The sequence below is a fragment of the Colobus angolensis genome, unplaced genomic scaffold (genome assembly GCF_000951035.1).
Source record: "Colobus angolensis palliatus isolate OR3802 unplaced genomic scaffold, Cang.pa_1.0 Scaffold7, whole genome shotgun sequence".
NCBI lineage: Eukaryota > Metazoa > Chordata > Mammalia > Primates > Cercopithecidae > Colobus > Colobus angolensis.
In genome coordinates this window covers 947,681-974,713 of record NW_012120709.1, presented here as the reverse complement: position 1 = coordinate 974,713, position 27,033 = coordinate 947,681, and the positions used below count along the sequence as shown (strand labels likewise).

Sequence of the window (27,033 nt, the reverse complement as noted above, 5' to 3'; positions counted from 1 at the left end):
GCTGTACACACATGTCTTCTTTGAAGTGTATTTCCTTTGGGGGCAGGGGCTGCTGAAGCTACCAGTGGAGGAACTTCAAACAGAGATTCTGGCTGGGAGCCTTTGATCCCCCCAACTCTGTCGGGTTCATATGGAAGCTCTTATCCCCTCTGGCCCAGAGCAGCCAGTCTCCTCTGGGGTCCTATGCTGAGGACAACTGGCTCTCAGCTGCACAGAGAAACGAAAACATGATCCGATGTGGGAAAATGCATCAAAGAAGGGCCAGACCCCTGGAGAGGCCAGAGTGCAGGGAAATGGTGTGGAGGACCTGTGTATGGGCACACTGCCTGCTTCCCCTCCAGCTTGGCTAGCCCAGCCAGCCAACAAGCCCACCTGCCCCCAGGAAACCTATTCCTGGCTAAGACCACACTTAGAGGATGTTCCTCAAAATTCTGCCCATGCAACAACAATACGGCAAAAACTTACCACCCCCACCTTATGCGAGAGAGCACTTCTTCCAATGTCCTCTCCCCATTATCCCATTCTTCCCTCCCATGCCCCATGGGGTAAAGCAGGTAGACACTGTCCTCCCTTTCTAGACATGGAAGCAGAGGTGGAGCCGTCATACAACTGGTCTAGAGCACAGCCAAGTTCAGAGACGTGATGTCTCTAGGCTTTTCCATGAGAGCCTTTTGTGTTACAAGGGTCACCTCAACTTATAACAATAATAGATAATTATGATCTGAGTCAACCCATGGCTAAGAGCTACTCCAGTGGTGCAGTCTTTAGAATTTACACAGTGCTTCCACATATCTCACTGAATTTCTAAAACTGAAGTATGATTGATTTCCCTCCCCACTTCACAGATGAGTAAACTGAGACCAGGAACTACTCAGGGACATTTCCATGTCCCATGAGTGGCAGAGAAGCTGTCTGATCTTGCTTTCCCAATCATGGCCTGACAGAGGTATGGGGCCCACCTATGCTCCCCTTCCAGGTCTTCTCTTCCTTCTTTTCCTCGGCCAGCTGGCTGCTGGTAAGAGAGGTCTGGCGAGAGTGTGTCCCAGTAGCTGCTGCTATGGATGGAACGGAGCGGGCAGGACGTAGGCTGGAGGAGTCTGTCTTCCCGGCGTCTTTACGAGATCGCTGCTGTAGGACCTTAATCATAGCATCTTTCTCTATGATTTTGGCATGGAGATTTTTAATACTGTAAAACAAAACAAAACAGTCTTCATAAAAAGCCACTTGGCTAGAAAAACTTGAAACATTTATCTCAGGCTGTCCCAAGGACTTTAATTGTAATTTAGGGATAGAGGATGAAGCACAGTACAAGTCTTCAAATCTTGATCATCTCCAGATTGTTAAGACAGGTCTTTGGTCATAGGCCAAAGTCCCATGAGTGGCAGAGAAGCTGTCTGATCTTGCTTTTCCAATCATGGCCTGACAGAGGTGTGGGGCCCACCTATGCTCCCCTTCCAGGTCTTCTCTTCCTTCTTTTCCTCGGCTACCCTTCTCTGGCACCTTGGGAGACTGGGACTTCAGGGAGGTACAGTTAGAATGGCCACATTCCTGGACCGAAGTGGGCTGGGGACCATACTTAGAGGGTCTAGTATTGGCGGCAGGGGCTGGGGGTAGGTAGGGGATAGGGAAGCATAAAAACTCTAAAGCCTCAAACAGGGTGAGCTTTCAACTAAAGTCAATTTCTCTATTTTCTAAGAAAAAAGAACCAAGATGAACAGGTTCTCTGGTAGAAGATGATTTCTCTGGAAGAATGCTGAGTTATTTTCACAAATTTGATAGTAACTCACTGAGCCTGTCTATCAGTGGCTCAACTACTCAGCCCTATTTTCACATCTGCAAAATAAGAGGTCTAGGGCTCCCAGGGTTCCACCAGCCCTCAGGTAGTGAAGTAGGACAGGCTAATTTTATTATGTCAAAAAGTCTGCTGGAAATTTTGTATAGCCCATCAGAAGAGTGCATTAGCTAAATATGTTCTTTATTTTGGACTGGAATATAGAAATTCTGGCTCGAAAACTCTGAACCTTTGGAATATAATGTTTCCCCTTTTCAGCTCATAATATCACAGACACCAAGAAATAACACAGACATTTAAATTCTTCTGTCACTAGACTCAGCCTACATCTTAAAACCTGCAGGTGACATGCAATTTCCCCCAGAGAACTCTGGCACCAGACCCATTGCTGAGTGGAACCACGTGCTTAGGTTGGAACCTTTTCCTTCTCTCCATGGCACAGCATGGGGGAGGAGAGTTTTTGGAGACCTCATGTTCACAGCCTTTCAGAACATGACAGAGAAGCAATCTGTTCTGGAAGGCCTGGAGTGTGAATGCAAATATGGGCTGGCGGGTCCCACGTGCTACACATAGCCGTCCCTTACGTGTATTCCATGTCCTGACACCTTCTGTTGGCCTGCACCACCTCCTCTTCCTCTTGCCAGATGTGGGCCTCCAGAGAGCTCTCTCCGTAGCTGCCATTCCGTGAGTGGTTGATGATCGTCGTGTCCCTGGCAACACAAGGATATGTGTTTGATCACGGGAAACCTTCTTGCTTTGTCTCAATGCAAACAGACACAGAATGGAGAGGCTGGTGTTCATGCTGGAACAGAGATCAGCTCTGCATCTCCCACTGGCCCATGAAGGCCTTCCCTCCCAACTTCCCCAGCTCAGTTATCAATCTCATCTGATGCCCATACAGAAAAAGGTGTAAATGCTTATGGAGAGGTGACCACAGGGTGCTGTGCTAAAACCCCACAAATTCCTTCACCCACTTTTCCTCTCCTGAATTCTGTCCAATTCTCTTCCTAAACTAGATAGAATTAAGCAGTATCTAAGGAAAACAAAAAAAATTCAAAAATCAAGTCCCTTCTGCCCTGTGACTACATTATGTATTTAACTACATGGCATGTTATGAATATGTAAAACGGGTACCTAGAGATTTAATCTACTAACATATGGACACTATTATTATTATTATTATATTTGTTGGTATTTCCATGGTTGTACTTTTTCATGCTTGTCCTATACCTCACCTTTCCAATCAGAGTTTAGGTTTTATTTCTGTTTATCACCCATATAGCATAGAATGCCTACTTCAGTATTTTACAGTGAAATGGGGGCTCAGTAAATACTTAAAACTGAGACTGGTCCTCTCAGAGAGTGAGGCTCCAAGCTGAAGTCTTCGTTCATGTTGTATTCTGTCTCACTTCTTGTTTTATGGGCCCTGCCTGGGATGCAGGTCAGGACAAGGTAATAGGCATCCCAGGGCCCAGGGCAGAAAGATGAAGGCAGACACTGTCCTTGACAAGTTCAGGTGAGGTGGGTGCAGTGAGGGCAAGGGCAGACACAAGTAAATTAAGAAGTAATTTCACTGCAAGCAACTGTCTGACTATAAACAACCAGTCACAGATAATTATTCCTGCCACTGGTTTTTACAATTGCTGCTAACAATGATTAGTAAAAATAAGATCACTGCGTCATCTAAGTGATATATCTCAAGATGAAAGGCACAATAATGGCTCTGACTACATGAGTACTTAATTAGTAAGACATAATGTAGCCAAGTATTTTACATCTTTTTAACTTCATATTCCAATGTACAATCATACTGAAAAACTTTTTTTTTTTTTTTTTTTGAGGTGGAGTTTCATTCTTGTTGCCCAGACTGGAGTGCAGTGGCACGATCTCAGCTCACTGCAACCTCCGCCTCCTGAGTTCAAGCAATTCCCCTGTCTCAGTCGTCCAAGTAGCTGGGATTACAGACATGCGTCACCACATCTGGCTAATTTTGTATTTTTAGTAAAGACGGGGTTTCACCATGTTGGTCAGGCTGGTCTTGAACTCCTGGCCTCAGGTGATTCAACTGCCTTGGCTTACCAGAGTGCTAGGATTACAGATGTGAGCCACCGTGACTGGCCTGAAAACTTTAAAGCCTTTTTTTTTTTTTTTTTACAGACTAGCCCAAAACAGAAAAATTGAGGCCCCTTTAATGACAGCCATCAATATTAATGGGCATTAACTTCACACAGGGACTGGGTAGGGCATGGTACACATGGTCTCTCATTTAGTTCTCCCAGCTTGTGCACGAGGTATTATTATCCTCAATTTCTAGATGAAGAAACCAGGGTGAGGTGACATTGCCAAGAATACTCAGTTAGTGAATAGTGAAAATTGATTCTAACACAGGTATTTATGACTCCAAAGTCCATGCCCCTAACCATCACTCTATACTCCTGCAAGTTTCATATGTCTTTAAGAATAAGGTCTCAGCAAAGATGAATAAAGATAAAAACAAACCAGAGGGCATATGTGAGAATGTGGCTCAGAAAAGTGCAAAGTGTCATTGAAAATACACTAAAGGCCAAGTGATGTAGAAAGCAAACAAAATGCTTTAAACATATTTGTAAAATTATAAATTCACACTATGGTGCACAAAATCATCAATATAGAAATTAGTGGCTAGAAACACTTTCAACAAATTTACTTTTGGAGACTTTACATGGAGCTGGAAACAAATCTAAAAATTCATGTTTACATTGCCAAGTAAGGATAGCAAACACAATTAGATAAAAGCAACTTAGACAGTAAACATATAAAACTCTGAAAGAAATATTACATTGCTTTGAAATTTTTAAAAATTTTCAAAACCTTCTGCATACATACAAGATAAGCTGACTCTCTAAAAATTCTGACCAACAGCATCAAGATGCGAAAACCAGTTGGTGTACATAAGTTATTTTCTTTGTTTAAAAATCATTGCTTATAAATATAAAGCATGCATCCGTAGTTGAAAAGTCACAAAACTAACGGCTGGAAATAGTCATTTTTACCAATTTGTGGCCATTTAGCACCTAGTCAATAAGGGCTCAAAATGTGTACCTTTCTCAAAAATGCATCATTTTCCTTTTTTCTCTTACTGAAAGGAAAAAAGCAACGCTGAAATGACAGAGGTTTTCTTTGAAAAGAACATTAAGATTGGGGCTAACTATCTGAGGTTCTCTGAACCTATTCCCCCACCCAGAAGGGGCAGTCTGAAATGGGGAGGGCAGTTGCTCACAGAATTATTAGATGCTTAATAAATATGTGTAAAAGCAAAGAAGGCGGGGTGACGGGGATGGAAAGGGGCTCCCTCTACCCATCCAAGACTCCAAATAAGGCAGAGAAGGGGAACAGTGGGACTGGGTAAATCCCACAGAACTCCTGCTGTCTGGGGTAAAAGTAATTTCCCCTTGCACAAAGGATAAGAACAAGGCTGGGCCTAGAATCCTGTGAGTGGGTGATTGTGATTGGGTCTGTGGTTCTACTCGCCCCCCACCCTCCCTCCTCTGCCCACTACAGGGTTTATGCTTTGGACCCATTCATTATCCCATCCCTGATTTTTACTTTCTAGTCCCATTCATACTCTCAGGGCCCAGGATCCCAAACAGACATCTAACGCAATAAACCCACAGATGTTGAAACAACAATGACACGTGGAAGCCCCTGTGTCATTCCTCCAAGGTCACACATTTACACTGCTACTGGGGCTTTAGTGTCCTCAGCCAGAGCAATGTGGTCAGGTTCCCTGCTCTCATCATTTATATTTCACATGTGATGTAAGTGACACTCAGAAGGGCTTGTCCTGGATCACACACGCACAGTCAGGAAGGGAGGGAGAAGCCCTGAGCGCAGGTGTCCTGCCTCTCTGTGCAGTGTTCTTTCCATTACAATCACAGGGAGGAAGGAAACTCCCAGGGCAACCGCGCATAGCAGTGCACTAGACCACACGTGTCTAAGAAGGCCAGGTCCCTTTGTGACTTTGTGATGACCTGTTCTCTTCCTCGGAATGAGAGAGGAAATTTAGTTATTAGCTTAGAAAACAAAAAGCTGAAAAAAAAAAACACATTTCAATTATGTAAAAATCAGCCAATGTTTCAAAAGGCTTCCCTGTGCCCATCCATATACTGCAAGGGCTGAACTGGAGGCTGCGACTTCCCTCCAGCTCTCAACCCAGTACCCCGGAGCTTCACCGCATCGTCTCAAGTGTCTATCCCTAATCCCAAAGTCTCACTCTCATGGATACTGCAGGTTGCTTCCCGTCAAAGTGTAGACACACATAAACAACGTGGAAGCACAGAAAAATGATTCCCAAATGGTCATTTTCCACATGGGTCTGTAGGTCTTTCTCGGTGCAAGTGTGCTGTGGCGCCCACTGCAGACACTAACGCCCGAATGGTGGCACTGCTTTCTCCAATTCCTGGAGCTAACATCTGAGCATACTACTGGGGATTCTCCCCTACTTCAGTAATGAGCCTGACAGCCAGTGAATAACTTCAAGAGTATCCCCTCTCCACCCCAACAGGCCTTCTCGTAGTCATTAAAAATATAGTAACCCATCCCAAGGCAATGTGGCTTTTACTCCTCTCTCGGTTCATGTCCTGTCATCCAAATAGCACCATAGCCCTTACTTATTAAGAAGTCCCATTTTCTGGATGCTCCTTTGAAATTTGAGGATCCTTTCCACATAAATTGACCCTAAATTTTGGTGAATTGCAAACAACTTTAAGTTAAATGCCCAATATAACTTATGGGCAGAAAGCAAACTGGGTGGCAGGCAGTGAGGGGCTGGATTGGTCCCCTGCACAGCCACCCACGTGTGCGCAGCGACTATGCATGCGGCTGAGATCCAGTGGCCAAAGGCGAAGAGTGCCTTGCTCACTCTGACAACAGTATGTTTTAACAGAACATTTAGGAGCTTTTTTTTGTGAATTACTGCACACTTTGAGCTAGTTTATAAAGACAGAATAAGTTGTGCCCCTACAAAAAGAAGTAAGGCAACTGAGGTAAAAACTGACAGTAGCAGAAAAGAATTTCAAACTAAATGAAATCAGTTTTCAAGCCAGGCAGATCTCCATTTGACACACGGCCCACCACCCACTACCAGTGTGATTAGGAGTCAACCACGGTACCTCTCTAAGCCTCATTTTCTTTGCTTGTAAAATGAAGATGATAATAATATACTTGCTCTCAGGGCTGCTATGAGGATTATCTATTCTTCTAATTTGGCCGATGATATAAACCCAGCATTAAAAAGTGCCTTAAATATACTTTCACAACATCATTCTTGGTGATTGCACAGTATTCCACTGTGTGATGTACTTTAAATTATTAAATGAACCTCCTCTTGTTGAAATCTAGGCTGTGTTAAATGTATTGATATTTTCAACAACACTGAGATTAACTCTTTAGACATTCATCTTCAGGCACTTATACGATTTTTAAAAGATAAATGTCTAGAACTAGAATTGTGGACTCAAAGGGAAAATATATATTGCCAAATTACCCTCTAGAAATGTTATACCACTTTGCTCTCCAACTAGCATTATAACCACTTAAAAATAATTTTTAGCTGACCTCACTCCCTAGGATGGGTCTTGGGCCTCTCTGGATAGCCTGTTTGTTTTGCTTTGATTGCTTTTACGACCACCAGAGTTCCACTGGTCTCACCTCTCAGCTGCTGCGGTGGCCGCAGCATTCATAGCAAAGTGTCGGATGGTGCTCTCCTCCAGGTACTTCTGCTCCCACTTTGTCATGTCGGCCTCCAGGGCCAGGATCCGTTCCTCCTTCTCCCGCACAAGTTCCAGGAGGGCTGGGGCATTGTATTCCGGCACGTTGGCTGGCTGGCCATTTCCATGTTTCTGAAGGAGTAGAAAAAAACATCTTGATGCTCAAAACCACATCAATGCTGTCTACACAACTGCCCATACAGAACAGATGAAGTTCCCCAGATCCTGCAGCAATTCACACACCATGCTACTTCACCTCCAAATTCCTCTATTGTAGTTAATTCTCATGGTGTTCTGCAAAACAGACAATATTATCCCAGTTTTACAAATTAGAAATGAAGTTTCTGAGGGATTACATTAATGATGCAATGTCCCTCAGCTAATCAGTAGTAGGGTCAGGATTCAAATCTGGGTCTATCTCTGCAGGTCAAGGCCTTTGCATGACAGGAAGTGGCTTGTCAAATGGCATGCAGTTAATTACACCAAAAGCAAGAATAGGAATTAAGTCTTGGCCTCCTGGTCTAGGGTACTTTCTCCAGAATTCCACAAAGTGATTCCAACTGTTTGTTTCCCCTAAGGCTGGCGGGGGAAATGGAAGGCAAAGGAAGTGGGAGATGCCCTAACTTGCATGCTCCCTAACTGCAATGCTGGGAAAGGAGGTATTCATACCTGCCCCACTCAGAGGCCTGAGAATGAGAATCAAACTAGATAATGCATATGAAAGCAGAAGACCTCTAGCATAAGGCAAGCTCATTTTTCAGTCTTTTCTTTTCATCTGTGTCAATAAGAGAAAATAAAGTCATTTTCTGGATTGCTTACAAACTGAGGATGTTCATACTTCAGAATCTTTTTCCTTTAATTAGGTACACTATTTCCTCTAAAGAGCATGACACAGAAGAAGTCGGCATTCTGAGAAAGTTCTGCTTTCAGAGCAGCAGCAGAGAGAGGTCATCTCGGGGTCTCAGGGTTAGGGGCCCAGTCAGAGTGTGGACCAGGCTCCCTAGTACTCCAGGGAGAATGATTTCATCCCAGATAGTCTATATCCTGGGGTACACATTCCCCTCATATTTTCCAGTGATTGCAAATTTTAAATGCAGAGCTGGGTGCAAGATGAGAGGCATGTGAATGCTTCACCCAGAACCACATAATCCCCTAGATTAAGAAAACGACTGGGGAATTACCCATAGCAACAGCTGGGCAGTAGAGCTGTACTGATGGAATCTAATCGTATCAGAGAGGAAAAAAGAAATGGGTCTATGGATTTTTTGTAAACCAAATTTTGTTTTTCTTCAATTTTTTTAAAGCTACAAATATAAATTATTCTAGGAAGTGGTATCTTGCCAGTGACCAACTTTTTAAGTAGGAACACAGGAGAAGGGCACACCTATCCTCACCTGACCTGTGCAGGAAGGGCACTGACTCCATCTGGCTAGGCACCTAGCCTCAGGCAGGAGAACAAATGAACCAGTCCAGCGAGATGAGACGCTCCCTTATTTTTAGAAACTTTCCAAGAAAAATCTCCCATGGCCTCACTAAGCTGCCATCTATGCTTGTCAGTTTCTATCTAAATCCCTTCTGTTACCATCTCAGCTGGCTTATTTTTGCAGAATCCTCTTAACCTCACATGAGATCATGACAACTCTTCATAGCCCCCCAATTCACGTCATTAAGAGTTATTTACATAAATGCATGAATGTCAGCATTCAAGGGTACAGAGCTAGCATGGTCTAATGGGTAAATGTGTTACCGAGAAAAACAGATTGATGGTCAGGTGGGCCAGCTTCTACCGCCCAGTCAGCTAGACGGCAAGTATTGACTGAGCATGTATCATGTGCCAGGGATGCAACAGTGAACACTACAGATTAAGTCTTCCCCCTCAATGTGTTCACGTGGGAGGAATGTCCTCATCAGCTACATGACCTTGGGTTGGTCCCTTTAACTTCCCTGTGCCTCATTTCTCTTTTAAAGCACATTCTTCAAGAACCTTCTCTCTTCTTTCTCATATGACTACTGTGGAAGTAAGATGTGAAAATTAATTTGAGCTCTTTGTAAAAGAGATAAAATTGTGACTTCTTAAAAATGTAAATTCCCCTCTCTCTTTTATCTTTTTTCTCTTTCACTTCCCTCTCAGTTTCTAATGATGCTGAAGCACTATTTGACCTCCCATGGTAGAGGGGCAACTGCTTATAAAACAGGAACTGTTGATTAAGAGCTTTTCTTTCTGCTAGTCCTATTGTCCCAACCTATCTTTCTCTCTCCATCCCCCTTCAGTATGCCACACTTCTGTTGACCTTGTTCTCAATGAGGCTGGAAAATATGGGGTAATGGCGGAATTAGGGAGAGGGTACCAACGAATGCCCTAAAACTTCAAATGATGCTGAAGGTACTGATGGCAATGAAAAAACAGCAGTGAGAGTGATTTGTTTTTAATCAGTTGCTAAGTGCAAGGCATTCCAATAAGCACTTTGTTCAGATTTTATTTGCAGTTACAAGTGTGAGGTAAGTATAATTTATTTGCCTCACTTTATAGATAAGGAAGTTGAGGTTCAGAAAGATGACTTACTCTAGGCTACTTTTCTGGTGGGAGGTAGGATTGAACTGTGGCTGGTTTAACCCTGGGGCCCATGCTCGAAATCAACACACGATTCCATCCCTCTCTGCTCATCCTCAGTGTACCAGCCCTTCTGGAAAGGTCCAGAAGAAATAATTGGAGCTGACTCGAGGGCTCTGTGTTGTTAGAGGGGGCCAAGTAGACGGGGTCAGCTGTGTTCCGGCATAAGTCAAAGGGCAGAGCCCTTGTCTGGGCTGTTGAATCAATAAGAACTCTAAGCCGCACTCTCAAAAGTCTCTTCAGAATCATGCCCAATGGGAAGTGGTGAGTCCATGTGGTTGGTCTATTGTTCTGTTGAGGGTGGAGATGACCAGGAGCTTTGTGACAGTGGGACCCCAGCATGCTTTCTAAAGCTGTCAGATAACTGCCTTGGACACAGGGATGAAGGAACAGGGTGTGGCGTGGATGGCGGAAGTCTTTCTCGAGGCTGCCCGAGGCTGCTGCCCAAGAACTGGCAGGCACGTTCATGAGTTGCGTGAGGGTGAATGAGGAGGAGGGGATCAGAGAGGCCCTGGATCCCCTTTCCTGGACAGGCTGAGTTCCTCACATGACTCATGTTCTCAAGTAGACTCCGAGTCATCCCTGGTGAGGCCAGCAGTGCTGCCCCCCAGACCAGCCCACAGTCCCCAAAAATGAGTTTAGACACACTTTGCCCTTTTTACAATATCTGCCACATGGAACTAGTAAAAACCTCAAGATGTTTCCAGCTGATTTTTTTGACAACGTTTTAACCTTTTTTCAGTTATAAGATAATGTATGCTTACTTGGAAAATCAGAAAATAAAGAAGTATTACAGGAAAAAAAATAAGAAGGCTGAGCATCCCAAACCTGAAAATACAAAACCCAAAACACTTCAGGTCCCAAGCAATTCAGATTAGGGATACTCAACCTCTACTTATCTTTTTAATGAGTATCAAGAGCAACAGGGAAATAATCGCTGAATGTATTTCATATCATAGGAGGCAGATTAATGCTCTCATTAAAACAAACAACAACAACAACAACAACAAACTGTAATGTTATTTTTAAAGAGATGCTGAGCATCACAGTTCTGTTTAGAGACTGTCTCCTCCTCTTTGGTCTCATGTCAGCCATATACAGCTGGGGGTCTGCCATCAGCTCCCAAACACAAATTCAAAATGAAAGCAGAGTAATTTCCCAGGAGAGCCTCAATTCTGAAATTTCTGTCCCCCACTGGTGCTCCTCAGCCTGTCAGCAGCCTTCATGCACAGCAGGAATGTTGTTTTTGCCTGCCTGAGGAAACTGTGTGGGTGAGCGTGCATGGGTCTGAGTGTGCATACAGCCAACTATCCTCTGTGGCAATTAAGATACTTTTCAAATAATTCTAACATTATGTTTCTTCTTGATAAACAACAAGGATAACGGAGGTAAGTCTGGTTTCACAGCATTCAGAAGGCCAAGAAGTAGTAATCTAACTGTAGGGTGTGGACAGCATATTAACCGGGAAGGAACATTGTTTTTGTGCTCTAAGAACCAAGATGTGCCCATTTGGTCAGCCAAAGAAAGATTCATCAGTGTCTACTGTGGGCCAATGCCGTACCTGGAACCAGGGAGAACCCCTGTCCTCAGTTGGGGAAGCGAAGATCTCAGCAACTGAGCAATAGAGAACAGCTGAAGGGTGTAACTCTGTGCCAAAGCATGTGGCACAGTTTATCAGTATTAGAAGTCCACAGACAGATCTGCCTTTTCTTATGAGCTATCCACCAAGCCAAGACAGTGGGAGGCGGAGGTGGGTTTCTTAGTTTTCTGGGCAATCTCACTAACACCTCCTTCTCCAGCCAAATGCACACACCCAGAGGGAACTGTATGGGCCTGCCCTGCGAGAGGGCTGAGCTGGCCTGAGTGCATGTGCTCAAGTGTTTTCAAGTGTTTTAACCACAACCACTATGCCCTATCCAGTAGATAATTCCATGGGGCCCTGCCTTGCATTTCCCTGGTATCCCAATTTAGAGCACACCCTTCACCAGCTGCATAAAGGCCTCTGCTCATCATGCTGGGTGATGGTGGACAGGCTTGTCTGGGGCCAGGAGCTTTGACCAGTCTTCTTCCTGCTTGCTGTGGTGCAGGTGAACTCCAGGCTGGGCTTTTCATTCTGTGCTAACTCATAGCTGAGTTACAGAGAAGGACAGGCAGCAGGAATAGGAGCTTATGGCCAATATTATTTTCTAGGGATGGTCCTACATCCCTTCCTCTCCTTTACCTCTGAAAACTCACTGATCATCATGTGCTACTCATGTCACCTCTTATTGGCTCTTCCCTTCAACTCCTCCACAAGTTCTCACTGTCACTACACCCTATGCTGCACCAACAACCTTCAGGCTGGCCTCTGTGACTTTTAACATCCACCCTCTGGATGGTCCTCTGACATCAGAGGGCTCTCTCCCCGATCTCTTGCACCATATTTCTCTCCAGCTTAAAAACCTCCCAGTTGTTGGTACTCTGTTGACTATAGGAAAAAAGCCCAGTCTCTCAGCTTGACCAAATGTCTCCTCTCCAGCCACTGCACTGGGCATTCTCCCCTAGCTACCTGCACCCTGCTGCCCTGGACCTGCCATGTCGTTTCATGGCCCTGTCCTTTACCATATTCTCCCACTACCTATGATGTTCTTGCCTTCAAATACCCAACAAACTCATCTTTCAATGTCCAGCTCAAATGTCCTCCTCTCTGAAGTCATCTAATGCTGCATTCCCCTCTCCCTAGCCCCAAGCTGGTGACCACTTTCTCTCTGTGAAGACATCTGTCACTCCAGTAAGTGGACTGCTCGCCTTCTCTCCTGGTCGTTGTATGGGTTCACTGAGGACAGGGAGTTCTTGTTTCCCTCTGAATCCTGGGAGCAAGGCGCAGCATCTGGTCCATGGTAGATGTTCCATACATTTGCTGAGTGAACACATCTAATTCTTTCACCAGTCTTGCCCAGTTCCTTACCTGCTGGGTTCTCAGTGCATCCAGCTCTCTCTCCAGCCAAGTCCGCAGTCTCCGCTCCATCTGCTCTCGCTTCTCACATGCAGACTGCAGCTGGGTCAGGGCCTGCTGCAACTTCTCGACTTTCTCAACATATGCTTGCTTCTCTCGTAACTGAGTGGAGAAGAGCAAAAAAGAGCACAGAATTTAGACCACTGATTCTCAAAGCTGGGGTGGAGGAGGTAGGGTCAGATTACCTGGAGATCCTATTTAAACTACAGGTGCAGGTACCTCCCACCTCTCTACTCCTATCCTTCAAGTGCACTGGAACAGAAAAGATTTACACATAGGCTGCCAGTTATACCTACAATGGCTAGGATGTATGAAATTGAAGACCCTACTGGGGTACCTGCTTTTGGTAATTTGTGCAGCTTTGAGCTCAATACTTGTTTATTGCTTAATAATTACTGCATTTTCAGGCACTGGAAGTGAGGTAAAGAGTTTTTGCACGTATGTTTATTGCAGCACTATTTACAATAGTGAAGACATGGGAACAACCCAAATGCCCATCAATGATAGACTGGATGAAGAAATTGTGGCACATATACACCATGGAATACTATGCAGCCATAAAAAGGAATGAGATCATGTCCTTTGCAGGGACATGGATGAAGCTGGAAGCCATCATTCTCAGCAAACTAACACAGGAACAGAAAACAAAACATCGCACGTTCTCCCTTGTAAGAGGGAGCTGAACAATGAGAACACATAGGCACAGGGAGGTAACAAAACACACCAGGGCAAGTTGGGGGTAGGGGTGAGGGGAGGGAGAGGATTAGGACAAATAGCTAATGCATGTGAGGCTTACAACCTGGATGATGGGTTGACAGGTACAGCAAACCACCATGGCACATGTGTACCTATGTAACAAATCTACACGTTCTGCACTTGTATTCTGGAACTTAACGTAAAATTAAAAATAACATAAAATAAATAGAACTAAAAAAAGTGTTTTTGATATCATGAAGAAATGCTCATTCTACAATGTCAAGTGAAAAATCCAGAATCAAAAATTATATACAACATTATCATAATGATGTCTATCTATCCATGAAAAAAAGGCAGGACCGAAATACTTACAGCATTAAGCATGCTTATCTATATGACAGAATGGCAATTACTTCTTTATTCTTTTCTACATTTTTTCAAGTTTTCTGTAATAAGCATAAATTCCATTTACAATAGAGAAATTAGGTATATATGTATATATATATATGTGTACCCATTTATGTATGTGTGAATAAAAAAAAATTTCTTATTATAGATATCTATGGAGTAACTTTGTCCTAAAGATTTCAGAGTCCTTTATAGATTAGTTGGCAGCCCTGAAGAGATGGGAAGTGCATAGTGAATATTCAACAACACAATAACTGAGGAGATGGAAATTAAGGTTAAAATAATTTATGGAAATGTCACATCAGGTATGGATTTAGAATTATGACCAACAACTTCCAACTCTTACTCTCATACTTTGTTTTCTTCCAATTAGGGGTTTGGCCCATGTTCATAAATCCTGGGCATACTGACAGCATTCTGAGAACTGGCTAGTGCCAAAAATCAGGCTTAGGCATCGACTTGATTTGGTCCTGGGTGAGAAGACACCAGATGCTATTTCCTGTCATTCTGCACCTGGGTGTATTCAATCTTGAGTTCAATGATGACACTGGCAAGTTGGAACATGCTAGTGATTTAGCTGCTAGGTGAGCTTTCTGACTCAGCAGGCAGCACTGCTGTGAGTTATACCTATATCCTGTCCTAGCTGAAGTCACTGGAATAAAATGGAGATGCTTTGACCTTTCAAGGAGGAGAGAGCAACTTTACAGACTTTTTTACATCTGTTTTTAGGATCAATTTTTATCTGGCCCTTTCATTCCTTGTGATTTTGATTGCTCAATTCCCCTGGCTTCTGAAGACCTACTAAGTGAAGGTTCCTGCAGCCTACTCTGACAAAATATTTTGTGTGTGTGATTCATACACCACTTACCATAACTTCCATTGAATATACTTCTCTGAATGTGTAGCCACTAGACTATAAGCACCAAGAGATTTGCCTATTTTGGTCCCCGCTGGGCAGAGTGAACAGGGCGTACCCAATGCCTGGAATAGCACTCAGCATTTAGTAGGCACCCAGTAAGTATTTGCTAAATGAATAAATATTATCCTTAGCAATTGCAAGAAGTTTGAAGGCAGGAATCTGTCTCCTTCACCTTTGTATCAACCTTAATTCTAGCAAGGCATATATCCTGATGAGGATGATTAATAACAGTAACTACATCAGTCAACACTGTTGGAACACTACCATGCCAAGCATTGTGCTTTATATGTAGTATCTCATTTAATCCTCCAAATAACAACAGGAAGAGGAGGTAAAGTCCTTTATTATCTCCATTAGAGATGAGAAGTCTCCAAGGTTATGTGACTTGCTTAAGGTCACACAGCTGACAGGTCATACAGCCAGGACTCTCATTTACAGCTGTCTGCTCTAGAGTTCACTCTTACCCATCATAGAAAATTAGAGTAGGCTCTCAGTATCTGAACTGAATGAAGACCATTGAAGGAAACTCTAATTAGAAAGGTGTGATGCTGGAAGCAGACCTATGAGACATTCTGGGGAGGCTACATTCAACCAACTAAAGATTTCACATAAGTATAATGATAAAAAAGACCTATATTGGTTGTTATAACTTGTCTTCAAGAAGCTCACAATGAACTCTTACTTTAATAGAAATATTGAAACTAAAAGATTTTAAAAACCACCATTTTCCTTAGCTCCACTCATGGAGATAGAGATGTCATTTCAGTAATGACAATAATGAGAAGCCCCAGCTTCCCTTAAGCATAACAGACCTCCTGTCTTTAAGGGGTTGAGGTCACTTTCTGTGGCAAGTGTTTTCATATTTGACATGTTCCTTAGTGGCAACATGGAAGATACCATGGGGGCTGCCGCCCCGGATCCTTATGCTAGTATTAAAATGGTAGTTTCTATGCAAGACTTATGGGGTTTTAAAGGCTTCCAAAGGGCAAGACCCTCGTTTACTCCACTTCAGCTGCTTTATCCTTCTGTTTGAAATTTGATGAAACATCCGTGTTACTTAGCATTGGGGGAGGTTTTCTGAAGAGAGAGTTTTTTTAATTCAACAACAGTTGGGTTAGTAACAATACTGTTTCCTCTGTGTCCAGCAACAAGCTAAGCACTTTTGTAAGTGCTTAGTAAGCCTGCTCAGGTAAGCCTGTGTAACACAGAGGCACCTGACGCCACCACCGCAGGGTGCTGGAAGGTGCAGGGCAGCAGGCCCCTGGCTGCCTGGCTAGGCCTCTGCTCCTTTTCTTCTTCTTCATCTATAGCCTGGATTCCTTAGCTTGGACCTCAGAAATGGTCATTTTAATTCCTCAGTCAGGTTGAGGAAAAGGCTACCTCATAATGCTCAAGCTAAAGGGTTGATTTCATCAGAAACTACTAAATGCAATGCATGATGCCTGAGTAGGACACATGTCAACTGATGGGCTGTAGGCTGGGCTTCACACCGAGTGTGAGTGCTTTGCTGATGGGATTCCCCTGTGCTTTTCAGACTTTGCCTGGCTCTAGAAAGGATAGACTCTGTTTTTATTCACTTTTATCTGAGAAGTTTCCCATATTCCTCCCCTTTCTTAACTCCTTGGAACTGGCGCTGGTTAAGGTAGTTGGGTTAGGAAAAGAAAGTGGAAGCCTTCTGGGCTCTGCTTCCCCTCTTCCCCACCAAATCCCCACAGCCTGGTCTCACCTCCTCTTCCAGCTTGATGACCCTGGCCTGGGCATTGCTCAAAGCCTGGTCCAGGATCTCAATGTGTCTCCGATGGTCCTCACTTGCAGTCCGCACTGCTGCTAACTCCATTTCTAATTTCTCCTTTTCCTTCAAGAATTCTTTGTCTAGAAGGGAAACAAGAACAAAACTACCTCTATCAGAAATTGCTCACCCTCTGGGCTCATGGCCAGTCTACATCTGGCAAGGATTAAAAATAAAAAGCATGCAAATAGCGGAGGCCTGAATTGCTGTTTCTGCTCCCTTTTAACAGTGGTGGTATGGAAGGTAATGGTTTTCTCAAAAACCACTGTCAACGCTAGATACATTCCAGGCCACACTTGTGAACAGTACACAAAGAACCAGTGACCCCATATTCTCGATAACGCACTTCTCTACAACACTGACTTTCATACTTCAAATTAATCTTGTATCTACTATTACATTTTACGCTTACAACCTTCCCTGCTTCCATTTTCCAAATCTGTGATGAAAGAGTGGGTAATATTAATAATAATATTAACATTCTCATTCACAGAAAAATAAACCAAGTCCACAGAGAGGTAAGCTCTTTGCCTGAGGTTAGACAGCAGAGGGGAGCATCAAGCTCAGGCCTCCAATCTCCGGGTAGATCCTCTTCTCATATGACCTGGACCCACAATTTATCCTTTTTCTGCTGAAAAGGGGAAAGGGACAAGGCTTTAAATTTAGGAAAACTGCTTTTCTCTCATTCAATGATAATGTAATGATGGTGATCACTGCCTCTCTTTGCATGTAGGAAGCCAAGGCTGGTGCGCTCTTAGTTACCCATCATCCTATACAGACTTCTCTACTGTTTTAGCTTAAGCAGGCAGAGTCGATAGTGTCACAGGATGAGCATTTCTTATTGAAAATACTTTTCATGTTGCAAAAGCAATATGTTGTTTTTTAAAAATAAGACTATCTAGATACGTTGCTTATAATATGGAAAAACTTGAACAAACAATACATAAGAGATTGGCCAAATAAACTTCTAGAAACCCTCTGACAGGATGCAGCCATTAAAATTAAATAAGAGAACACCAGTGACATGAAAAAAAGTCTCCTTATTGAAAACAGGTAGTTACAAAACCGTACGCATACTATTCCGTATTTATAGAAAATGAGGCCTAGAATTACAATAGTAGCAGCAACAATGGTAGTTAGAAATGGATTTCTGTGTGCCCACACCATTGCAATGTTCCATACTGGCTATCTCAATCCTCCTAGCAACCCACACTGAACCATAGAGAACCCAAGTCTGGAAGTGACACCAGTGGTTAATCAGTAGTTAACAGTGTTTGCACGCATTCACATTTCCGCCTATATGCATTCGTTAATTTAACAAATACTTATCAGACATTAAGGACCAGCACTATGTGTTCTGAAGCAATAGAAAGAATGCAGCACACTAACAGGGCAGAAAAATGTGGTTTTAAATACAGGGCATGGAAATTAAAATGACACTGTAAGGCTGCAAATATTAGATAAACTCACAACTTTAGAGCCAGAAAGGATCACAGGACACATCAACATCCAGTTCTCCCTCTTTTGCTTCATTGCTGAGAAGAGGAAAGCCCTGAGGAGCAAAGGCACTTGTCCAGGGTCTCCCAGCCAGTGGGGACAGAGCCAGGGCCAGAATCTGGTTTTCCTGATGTCCCAGTACAATGTCCTTCCTTCTTGACTGCACAACCCTTGCATCGTCGAATTATGTCGACGGAATCAGAGGGCAATGGAACAGCTTCTGAATCGACAGACTGAAGGAGCTGACTTGTAAAGCTAAGCGGTGGCTGTGCTTCCTAGAAGCAATGGCATCCCCTGAAAACAAGATGAGGCCACCACGATCCCGACTCAGAGCACAGCATTATTTCTGGGTTCTTTATGCCCCACTGCAGTGACCCTCTACACTGCCCCTTCTCCCTTTCTGCGGCATTTGAAATGGTACCTTTAAAACTTCCTTCCCAATCCGTGGAAAACAGGCATGTGAGAGACCTAAACAAAGGGGTTGGTGGCAGCCCACTAGTGCTACCCACCCCCATCCACAGCCCTGAAGGGACCAAAGCACCTCACTCTTTCTGTGCAAAGTCACTGATATTTGACCACCTAATCCTAGGTTTGGACAACATCTCAGTGGTCATAGTGCCTGCTGGCCTTGTCCAAGCTCTGGAGGGCACTCAGGTATTACTAAGCAGGCATCCTGGAAATGAACCCCAGGATCTCACAGCTTCTACCTGGTTATCAACCTAAGCATAAACATTCTTCTCTTTGTTGAGGGCCACCAAGTATACACTGATGTTGACAAGAAGCAGTAAAATGATAGTCTGAACTCAAGAACAGAAGCCACAACCAAAGTTTCTCATGTTCTGTAGATCAGTGATGACTATTATTTATTGTTATATCACAGTGATAGCTATTTAGATAGTCCCGAGTCAACAAACATCCAACCCCTCCAACACCCCCCTGCCATACACATACATGATCTCAGCGTTTGCTATTTGCTTGATAAGCAGTATCATAGTGTAGCTAAAGAAAGGATTTTAGCATGAGAAAGACCTGGATTCAAATCCTAGGCTCACTACTTTATAATTATGAGGCCTCAGGTGAGGTATTTAACCTCTCTGTACCTCAGCTCCCTCATCTATCAAATGGCAATGGTAACATCTACATCACAGTGTTGTTATGATGATGCTGTTGATGAAGGTGATGCTTATAAAGTATAAAGGGACCCGAGTACTCAGGACTTTGTTTTAGTTATTATCGATTCCCTGGGCCAATAAGAGCGCCTGGCTCAAAAATATTGTTGAATGAATGAATGAGTCTTTATTATGTGCCAAGTTCAGAGTCCACTGAACAATAAATCACACCTCCTGTTAGCTGTTAGGTATTCAGTATCCTCGTGATCTCCTAACAGCCTTTGTTATACAGTTGTCCACTCAACCTTCGAACCCACTGCTCACTTACAAGCTGCTACACATCAGATGCCTGGTACTGACCATGGATACCTCTGGTTCCTTCCTCTGTCCAGGCTCCCTAAACCCCACAGTGTACACTACAGACAAAGATGTGGAGATTGGACAAAAGCTACATTCGTTTCTGGAGTGTTTTGCAGACCTCTGAAATTCATGGGTCAAACATCTCTGTCCTGAATTTGGTGACTTTAGACTTAAAGCTCCAGCATCATCACTTCGTATCACTCATACTGGTTAAGAACTCCTTGTCCACTGATAGGCAGTAGTGTTGTCAATTATAAAGTTTTAAAAACAGTGTTCATGACAATAGTAATAACAATATCTTCCCATGTTTGTTGAATAAGTGCCGTGTTCCAGGAATGGTTACTTATAGTAGTTTCTTTATTCTAAGTTTTCTGTAGGAGGTAGGCAACATAATTCTTATTTTCCAGCTGAGGAAAATGCCACTAAAAAAAGGGTAAGTAATTTGCCCACAGAGGTGATGATCATCAATGGCAGAAATAGAAGTTGCATTTATATCTAATGTGTGTTCACAAACACGGCCCTGTACTGCTCCTCCTCTCCAAGCATGCATAGGGATAGAAGAGCTCCATTACAACATAGCTTATTTTTGCACAGATTTAAGTTATGTCACAGGTCATATATCTCTGAAAACATAGCAATTACATTCACATGTGTATCCATTTACAAATATTAACTAATGAAGCATCTACTACACAGAGGCAGAGTACTGGTTAAAAGCATGGGTCTAGAATCAAACTGCCTGGGTTCACACCCAGCTCTTCCACTTATGGTTCTGTGACTCAGGTAGTAAACAAACCTCTTTGTGCTTCAGCTTCTTTGCCTTTAAAGTAAGCATCACAGTAGTACCTATTTCAAAAGGCATACAGTAGGTTCCCAATGAATGTCAACTTTGATAACACTGTGGTTATTATTGTTGTTACAGGAAGTATGATAAATTCTGGGGCTCTGAGGTGAGTAGGATATAGCATTCTGTACCTGATCTGGTGGGAAAAGATGCAAAGACGTGGGCAAAGGCAATGTGACAAGGTGCTCTAACAGATGCAGGCACAGGGTGCTGTGAGAACACAGGAAGGACAACTAACCCACAGCAGGGAATGAGGAAGATGGGGTTTCAAGGCAGTCAGCCTACAAGGTGGGCTAGCTATGCTCCCCAACTCTTGGAGACATGGGGACCATGAAGCGTATCAGACTCACTCAAAGGAGTCATCCTTCGGGAGATAACAAGGGAGAGTCCCACAGTGAAACCACCTCATAAGAAGGTCCTTCAGTTTATTAGCTAAGCCTCTTCGGATGGATCTCAGGAAAGACAAGTCTCGTGATGAATTTTTGGTAGGGCTCCAATATATATACTGAGAATTCCTAGAACAGGCAAGTTGACACAAGGGAATTCTTGCCCAGAATGGTCTGTTTACTCAGTGGATATTAATTACCCTGAACTGTGTGGCATAGGGAGCTGTTTAGCTTGATGGCTCTCGTCCCATTTACATAGAAGGATGTCTGCTCATACACTGTTTACTCTTAAGCACAGCGATGGCACAGGCTTTGTGGCCAGACCGACCTGGTTTGATTTTGGCACCTTCACATAGCAGCTCACCTCGGACACATGACTTTACCTCTCTGAGACTCCATCTCCTCAGATGAAACTCACAAGATCTATTTTGCAGAACTGCAGGTGAGGATTAAAATAAGTATCAGTAAAATGCCTACCACAGGACTTGGCACATAATACTAATACTTGATAAATCACAACAAGAGCTAACATACATTCCTGGGGACTTACCATGTCCCAGTCACTGTTCCAAGAGCTTTAAAACATATAATCCTCCCATAAGCCCCATTTGACAAATAGAAAACTGAAGCAAAACAAGCTATGACACTTGTACAATGTTGAATGGTGGTCCCATTTGTGTCTCTCTTGCTTGAGGAAAGAACATAACTGGTAGAAAGAAATAGGCCCAATAATTCAAAGATGTCCCCTTTCTGTCTTACCCTTCTTTTTTGTCAGTTCTGGGTAAGGTTCCAAGTGGACACCCTGCTGAAACTGTTTCTGTGATTACTATCTGAGCACTAAGCCTAACTGCCAGCCGAACCGTGGGACAGAAGACCCTGTTCTACCGTCTTAGCCACTTCTGTTAGGAAATACTGAGGGTGGATGTGTGTATAAGGTCAGGGCTCTATGTGCTGTGCTACAGCTTCAAATTCAGTGCTCCCACTTACGGCTGGGGCTTCTGAGGACAGCAAACCTGTAAGCCAGCACTTCCTACATAGGAATTCATTTCTGTGGCTTTCTGATACAATGAATTTTTGAGAAGTTTTTCCCTACCCCATGTAACTGGAGAGATAGAGGAGTCTAGCTACTGCCTGCTATTCAAGGAGTGTCTAAGTCACTGGAGTGCTTGGTAAGTAAAAGATAGGTGTTTGCTATGGTTTGAATATGGTCCCCCAAATTTCATGTGTTAGAAACTTAATCCCCATTGTAACAGTATTAAGAGGTGGGGCCTTTAAGAGATGATTAGGCCATAAGGGTTCAGCCCTCATGAATTAATTAATGCTGTTACTGTAGGAGCAGGTTGGTTATTGTGGGAATAGGCTACTCATTTAAAAAATGAGTTCTGCTTGATTCTGTCTCATGGGATCACTTCTGCCTTCTGCCCTTTGGCCATGCAATAATGCAGCACAAGGCCCTCACCAGGTGCCAGCACCATGCTCTTGGACTTGCCAGCCTCCTGAACTACGAATCAAATAAACTTCTATTGTTTGTAAATTACCCAGTCTGTGGTATTCTGTTACAGCAGCAGAAAATGAACTAAGACAGTATTCTGTTCCTTTTTCAGCTGGAATCAAGGTTTGATTGTTAACCAACTGGGTTGGGGGAGGGGTTGGATCTCTCAGAGAGAGAGAAAGAGACGAGAGAGGAGAGAGAGAGAAGGGTATGAAGGCATAAAAATAGGCCAAGCTAATTCTGTTCAAGCTCCAAATTCCAAATGTCCCCATAATGATACATAAGTAGCCCATTTTGGCACCTGCTTCTCGAGAGTCAGGTACCTCTCTGGCACTTCTCGAGGAAGGTTCTTGGATGTGGGAAGAGGTGGTGGTGGTGACAGAGTTAAAGGAGGAGGAGGCAGGCACAACAATGAACCTGAGAAATGCCAATGACTGATTTTAGAGGTACAGTCTCTGGGAGTCTCTGAGTGAAGACAGCTTAAAGGGCATTACCAGAGAAGAAGCCACAAAGGAGAGGCTGAGTAGGGAGACTGAGGGGAGCCATGTACAACAGTGTCCAGGCCCTCTATGTACCATGCCAGAGCCCCAAGTCCAGCACTGGCAATTGACTCAGAGAATGAACCTGTGTGAAGAGGCCAATGCTTCCATAACCTGGAATGCTCTATGAAACAGACAAGTTTCCTGCTATCTGCCCAGCTAGTCCAGTGCTGATCAACACCAAGGGCATCAATTCTGTTAACTAGAAACTTCTCCACAATGCTGCTGAAATGAAATCCTCTTATGAAAAGATGTCCAAATAATTATCTGCCATATTATCCCTCCCTAATGTTTCTCCTCCATTTCTTCTTCCTCAGTGATCCCTCAGCTCCAAGGTGCCAGGCACCATATCTGATAATACTAAACAGATGTTGGAGAGGATTCTACTTCAAGGGACAGCTACAATTTATAGAGTAATTGAAGGGTCAGATTTACTAGAAAGTCCTTGTTGATACCAAAGGTAATTTGTTTTTTTCTGAGGTTGTGGGCATGGAAAGACAATAGGAAGATATTTCATTTACCTTACTGTCTACAAAACTATTTAGGTTCCTTCTGCCTCAAAGATACTCCACACTCAGGGGCCCCTTCTTAACATCTGCCCCCACCTCCTCACCCCAGTTTGAGTCAAACTGATGAACCTAGAAAGAGACTCAAAAAATAGAATCCAAAAAGAGCACTGTTTGCAAACACATACGAGTGATCTATTCACATGAGGCTTATTTGATGCAAAACAACATGACACACGATCTACTTTTTAAAGCCACACATGAATTCACAAACAGAAAAGTAATATGATACAACGTTGACCTTAGAAGCTGCTGGTTTGATTTTTTGTTATCTTTTTAAAATTGCTGATGGTTTCTTGGGTAAGGAGCCTTGTTATTTGGGGAAAGGGTCTTCAGCTTTCTGCTGTCCCTGAGCTCTGGTGCAGATTATCAGGGTTCTGCCAGGCGGCTGGATATATAGGCTGCAAGTTGAGTGTGTAAGTGGGTCTATTCACAAACAGGAACGCTCCAGCGAGGGCTGGTTTTAAATGGCGGAGAGAGTGGAGTGTTTCTAAATGAGTTCTGTAATAAGGAAAGTTAAGAAGAGGAATTCAAACCAAACTGTTCTGCAGAGCCCTGGGAGAGGGAGAGGGAAGGGAGGGAAGGAAGAGAAGAGATGCTGTGGCCAAGTGGGAAGGAGAGGAATTCTGAAGATGAATACATCTCAGCCAGAAATTTCTTCAGCTGTCTTGCATTTTACCTATTACGCTTCCACACTATCTGAACGAGAGTTCTGAGTTTGAAAGCTACTAGTTTAGTCATTACAAAAGAGATAAAGATTTGTGGAAATGGCTGCTGTTAACATGTGGGGAAGAAATCTTCTGGAGAGATGGATAATATGGGAAAATGAGGTAAAGCCTAAAGTGCAATGGATTTATTCAAACTCTGTTGCCTAAATGTAAAAGAATAGCAATGTCCCTGTTGACATAGTGCTGTACAGCAAAATTCTTCTAAACTGTTAATTATTTTCAAGGCCCACCCTAAAGGCTACAGTCTTCTCCCCCAACCCACTTTTTTTTTGAGGTGGGAGTTCTTTTGAGTGTGGTTCTCTAACAGGTCCTTGCCACATTCTGCCTTGCACTCCAGGTCCAGTGACTGACATGTGTCTGTCTCATTTTTCCTACTGGACCTCTTCATAGTGACTGAGCTGTCTTCACAGTGCGTCGAAACCCTTCTATCTTTGTAGGACTTTAAAGATCTAAGATAACTGATGTGTCTTATATGTGAAGAAATAGAAGTTTAGGCAACAGTTTATTGAATAAGAGGATGCTACTGGTATATAATCAAATTCTAATGGAGTCTTCAAAACAGTTTTCAAATATTTGTTACTGGAAAGCAACAAAGCCTAACCACAGACTCTTCTATTGGTCTAATATAGGAAAACAATACATTTTTGTGTTAACATAGTTATAAAATTTTTGTTATTTTATATAATTTATCTATTGCTCTTATCCAGAACCCACAGTGAGTTTAAAGCATCAAAAGTAAGATATCTCAAGTACGATTTGGTAAAATATTTATTTGACTCTCTACCTGTAAAAGTTCTCTTAAATACAATTTTCTCTGATCTAGTCATTCTTCACATTGCATTTTACTTCTGGAAATTGTGCTTACACATGTAGGTATAATTCACAAGTTTTTTTATTACATAAGCTTATTACATATGCAGTTTACAAACTTGCTTGACTGAGGAGACACCCATTCATCCAGCTCAGCTTCCAAAAGTACTGTTCAACCTTTCACTTTATTTTGTTTTACCTGAAATAAAAATGTACTGCTACTTCGACAGCACTGCTGACAGCATAACAACAAACTAGACAATAATAATGCCACATAAATATAGGATGTACAGGGCTCTTGGTTTTGACTATACACATACTCGTAATTCCATTTTAAATCAAACCTGAAGACTTAAACTTTTGGTAACCACCACTGAAGAAAAGTGCTTTTTTGCCTTCTTTTTTCTTTCTTTCTTTTTTTGAGACACAGTCTGGCCCTGTGGCCCAGGCTGGAGTGCAGTGGTGGCATCTCGGCTCAGTGCAACGTCTGCTTTCTGGGCTCAAGCAATTCTCTTGCCCCAGCCTCCAGAATAACTGGGATTACAGGTGCGTGCCACCATGCCCAGCTAATTTTTGTATTTCTAGTAGATATGGGGTTTCATGGTGTTGGCTAGGCTGGTCTCGAACTCCTGACCTCAAGTAATCAGCCTCAACCTCCCAAAGTGCTGGGATTACAGGTGTGAGCCACCACGCCTGGCCTTGCCTTCTCTTTTCTTAATATAAAAAACTGACACTTCTAATTGCAGATGTAACAAACTAAGACCCTCCTAGACGATTTGGTTCCTGTGCAGAAAACAACCATAAAACCTGGCCATAATATAAAGAATAATGGTCAGAAGGTGTTAAAATGTGAACAGAAGCAGACATCTTCTGGTGGGGAGCAGCAGCTGGCTTACAGAGGTGAGGAGAAGCCATACTAGCGATACAAATCATGTACCTTGATTGTGCTTCTTGTTACATTTCAAGAAACAGGACACTTAAATGTGTAAATTTTATTGGATGTAAATAATGTCTTAATTAAAGTCAATTTAGGTATAAAACAAATATAGGTATATATAATATGTATATAACATGTATACACTTATATTTGTTTTAACTAAGGCATTATTACAATGTGTGTGTGTGTGTGTGTGTGTGTGTGTGTGTGTGTTTAAGTGGCCCCTCTGAATGGCAGATATGGCTTAACCAAAGCTTGCCCCAAAGATAGAAGTTATGCTGGGGAAATCATTAAATCTGGTGGAAAAAGTTGTTTATGCTAGGACTGATCAGGGATAAAGAAATGTGTTGTCTACAATTATATTCTCTCCCTTCTTTTAACTTCTGCAACCCCTCCCACTGTCATTTTTGCAACTTGCTTTGAATAGATTCCTTTTTTTCCCCCTTCTTTCTACCAAACCAGTCTTTGTAAGCAAAAAGAAAATTAGTAACAGATGCAAGCTTATTTTTAATGGTCTAAGACCAAATTTTCTGGACTTAAAACAAACACTTTGTCCCCTCAAAAGTTCTCTGAATCCATTAAGATACAGCTGTAGGCTCTCACTATAATTCATGAACTAAAAATAGTTTTGAAAACTAATTGTAAGAAACCACACCACAGAGTTACTCGTTGTATTCTGCATATTTTTAAATTTTTATCATCCAGAGAATAAAGTTTGATTTCACAGACATTTTGAGAAAGCTGGCTTGCTTTCTCTTCTTTCTTTCTTTCTTTCTCTTTTCTTTTCTCTTTTCTTTTCTTTTTTCTT

The 27,033-nt window shown here is 42.8% G+C and overlaps 1 protein-coding gene across 3 annotated transcripts in view; it reads right to left on the bottom strand.

Annotated features, from left to right (window-relative positions):
* Positions 1 to 27,033, bottom strand: part of AMOTL1 (angiomotin like 1) — a 171,581-nt gene that overhangs the window by 9,240 nt on the left and 135,308 nt on the right. For all 3 annotated transcript variants that reach the window (XM_011926574.1, XM_011926575.1, XM_011926576.1), the window contains 5 exons: positions 16,895 to 17,040; positions 13,098 to 13,247; positions 7,481 to 7,671; positions 2,377 to 2,502; positions 960 to 1,186 (listed from right to left, as the gene is read on the bottom strand). In XM_011926574.1, the coding sequence (XP_011781964.1) occupies positions 960 to 1,186; positions 2,377 to 2,502; positions 7,481 to 7,671; positions 13,098 to 13,247; positions 16,895 to 17,040 (840 nt within the window). The remainder of the gene's footprint in view (positions 1 to 959; positions 1,187 to 2,376; positions 2,503 to 7,480; positions 7,672 to 13,097; positions 13,248 to 16,894; positions 17,041 to 27,033) is intronic.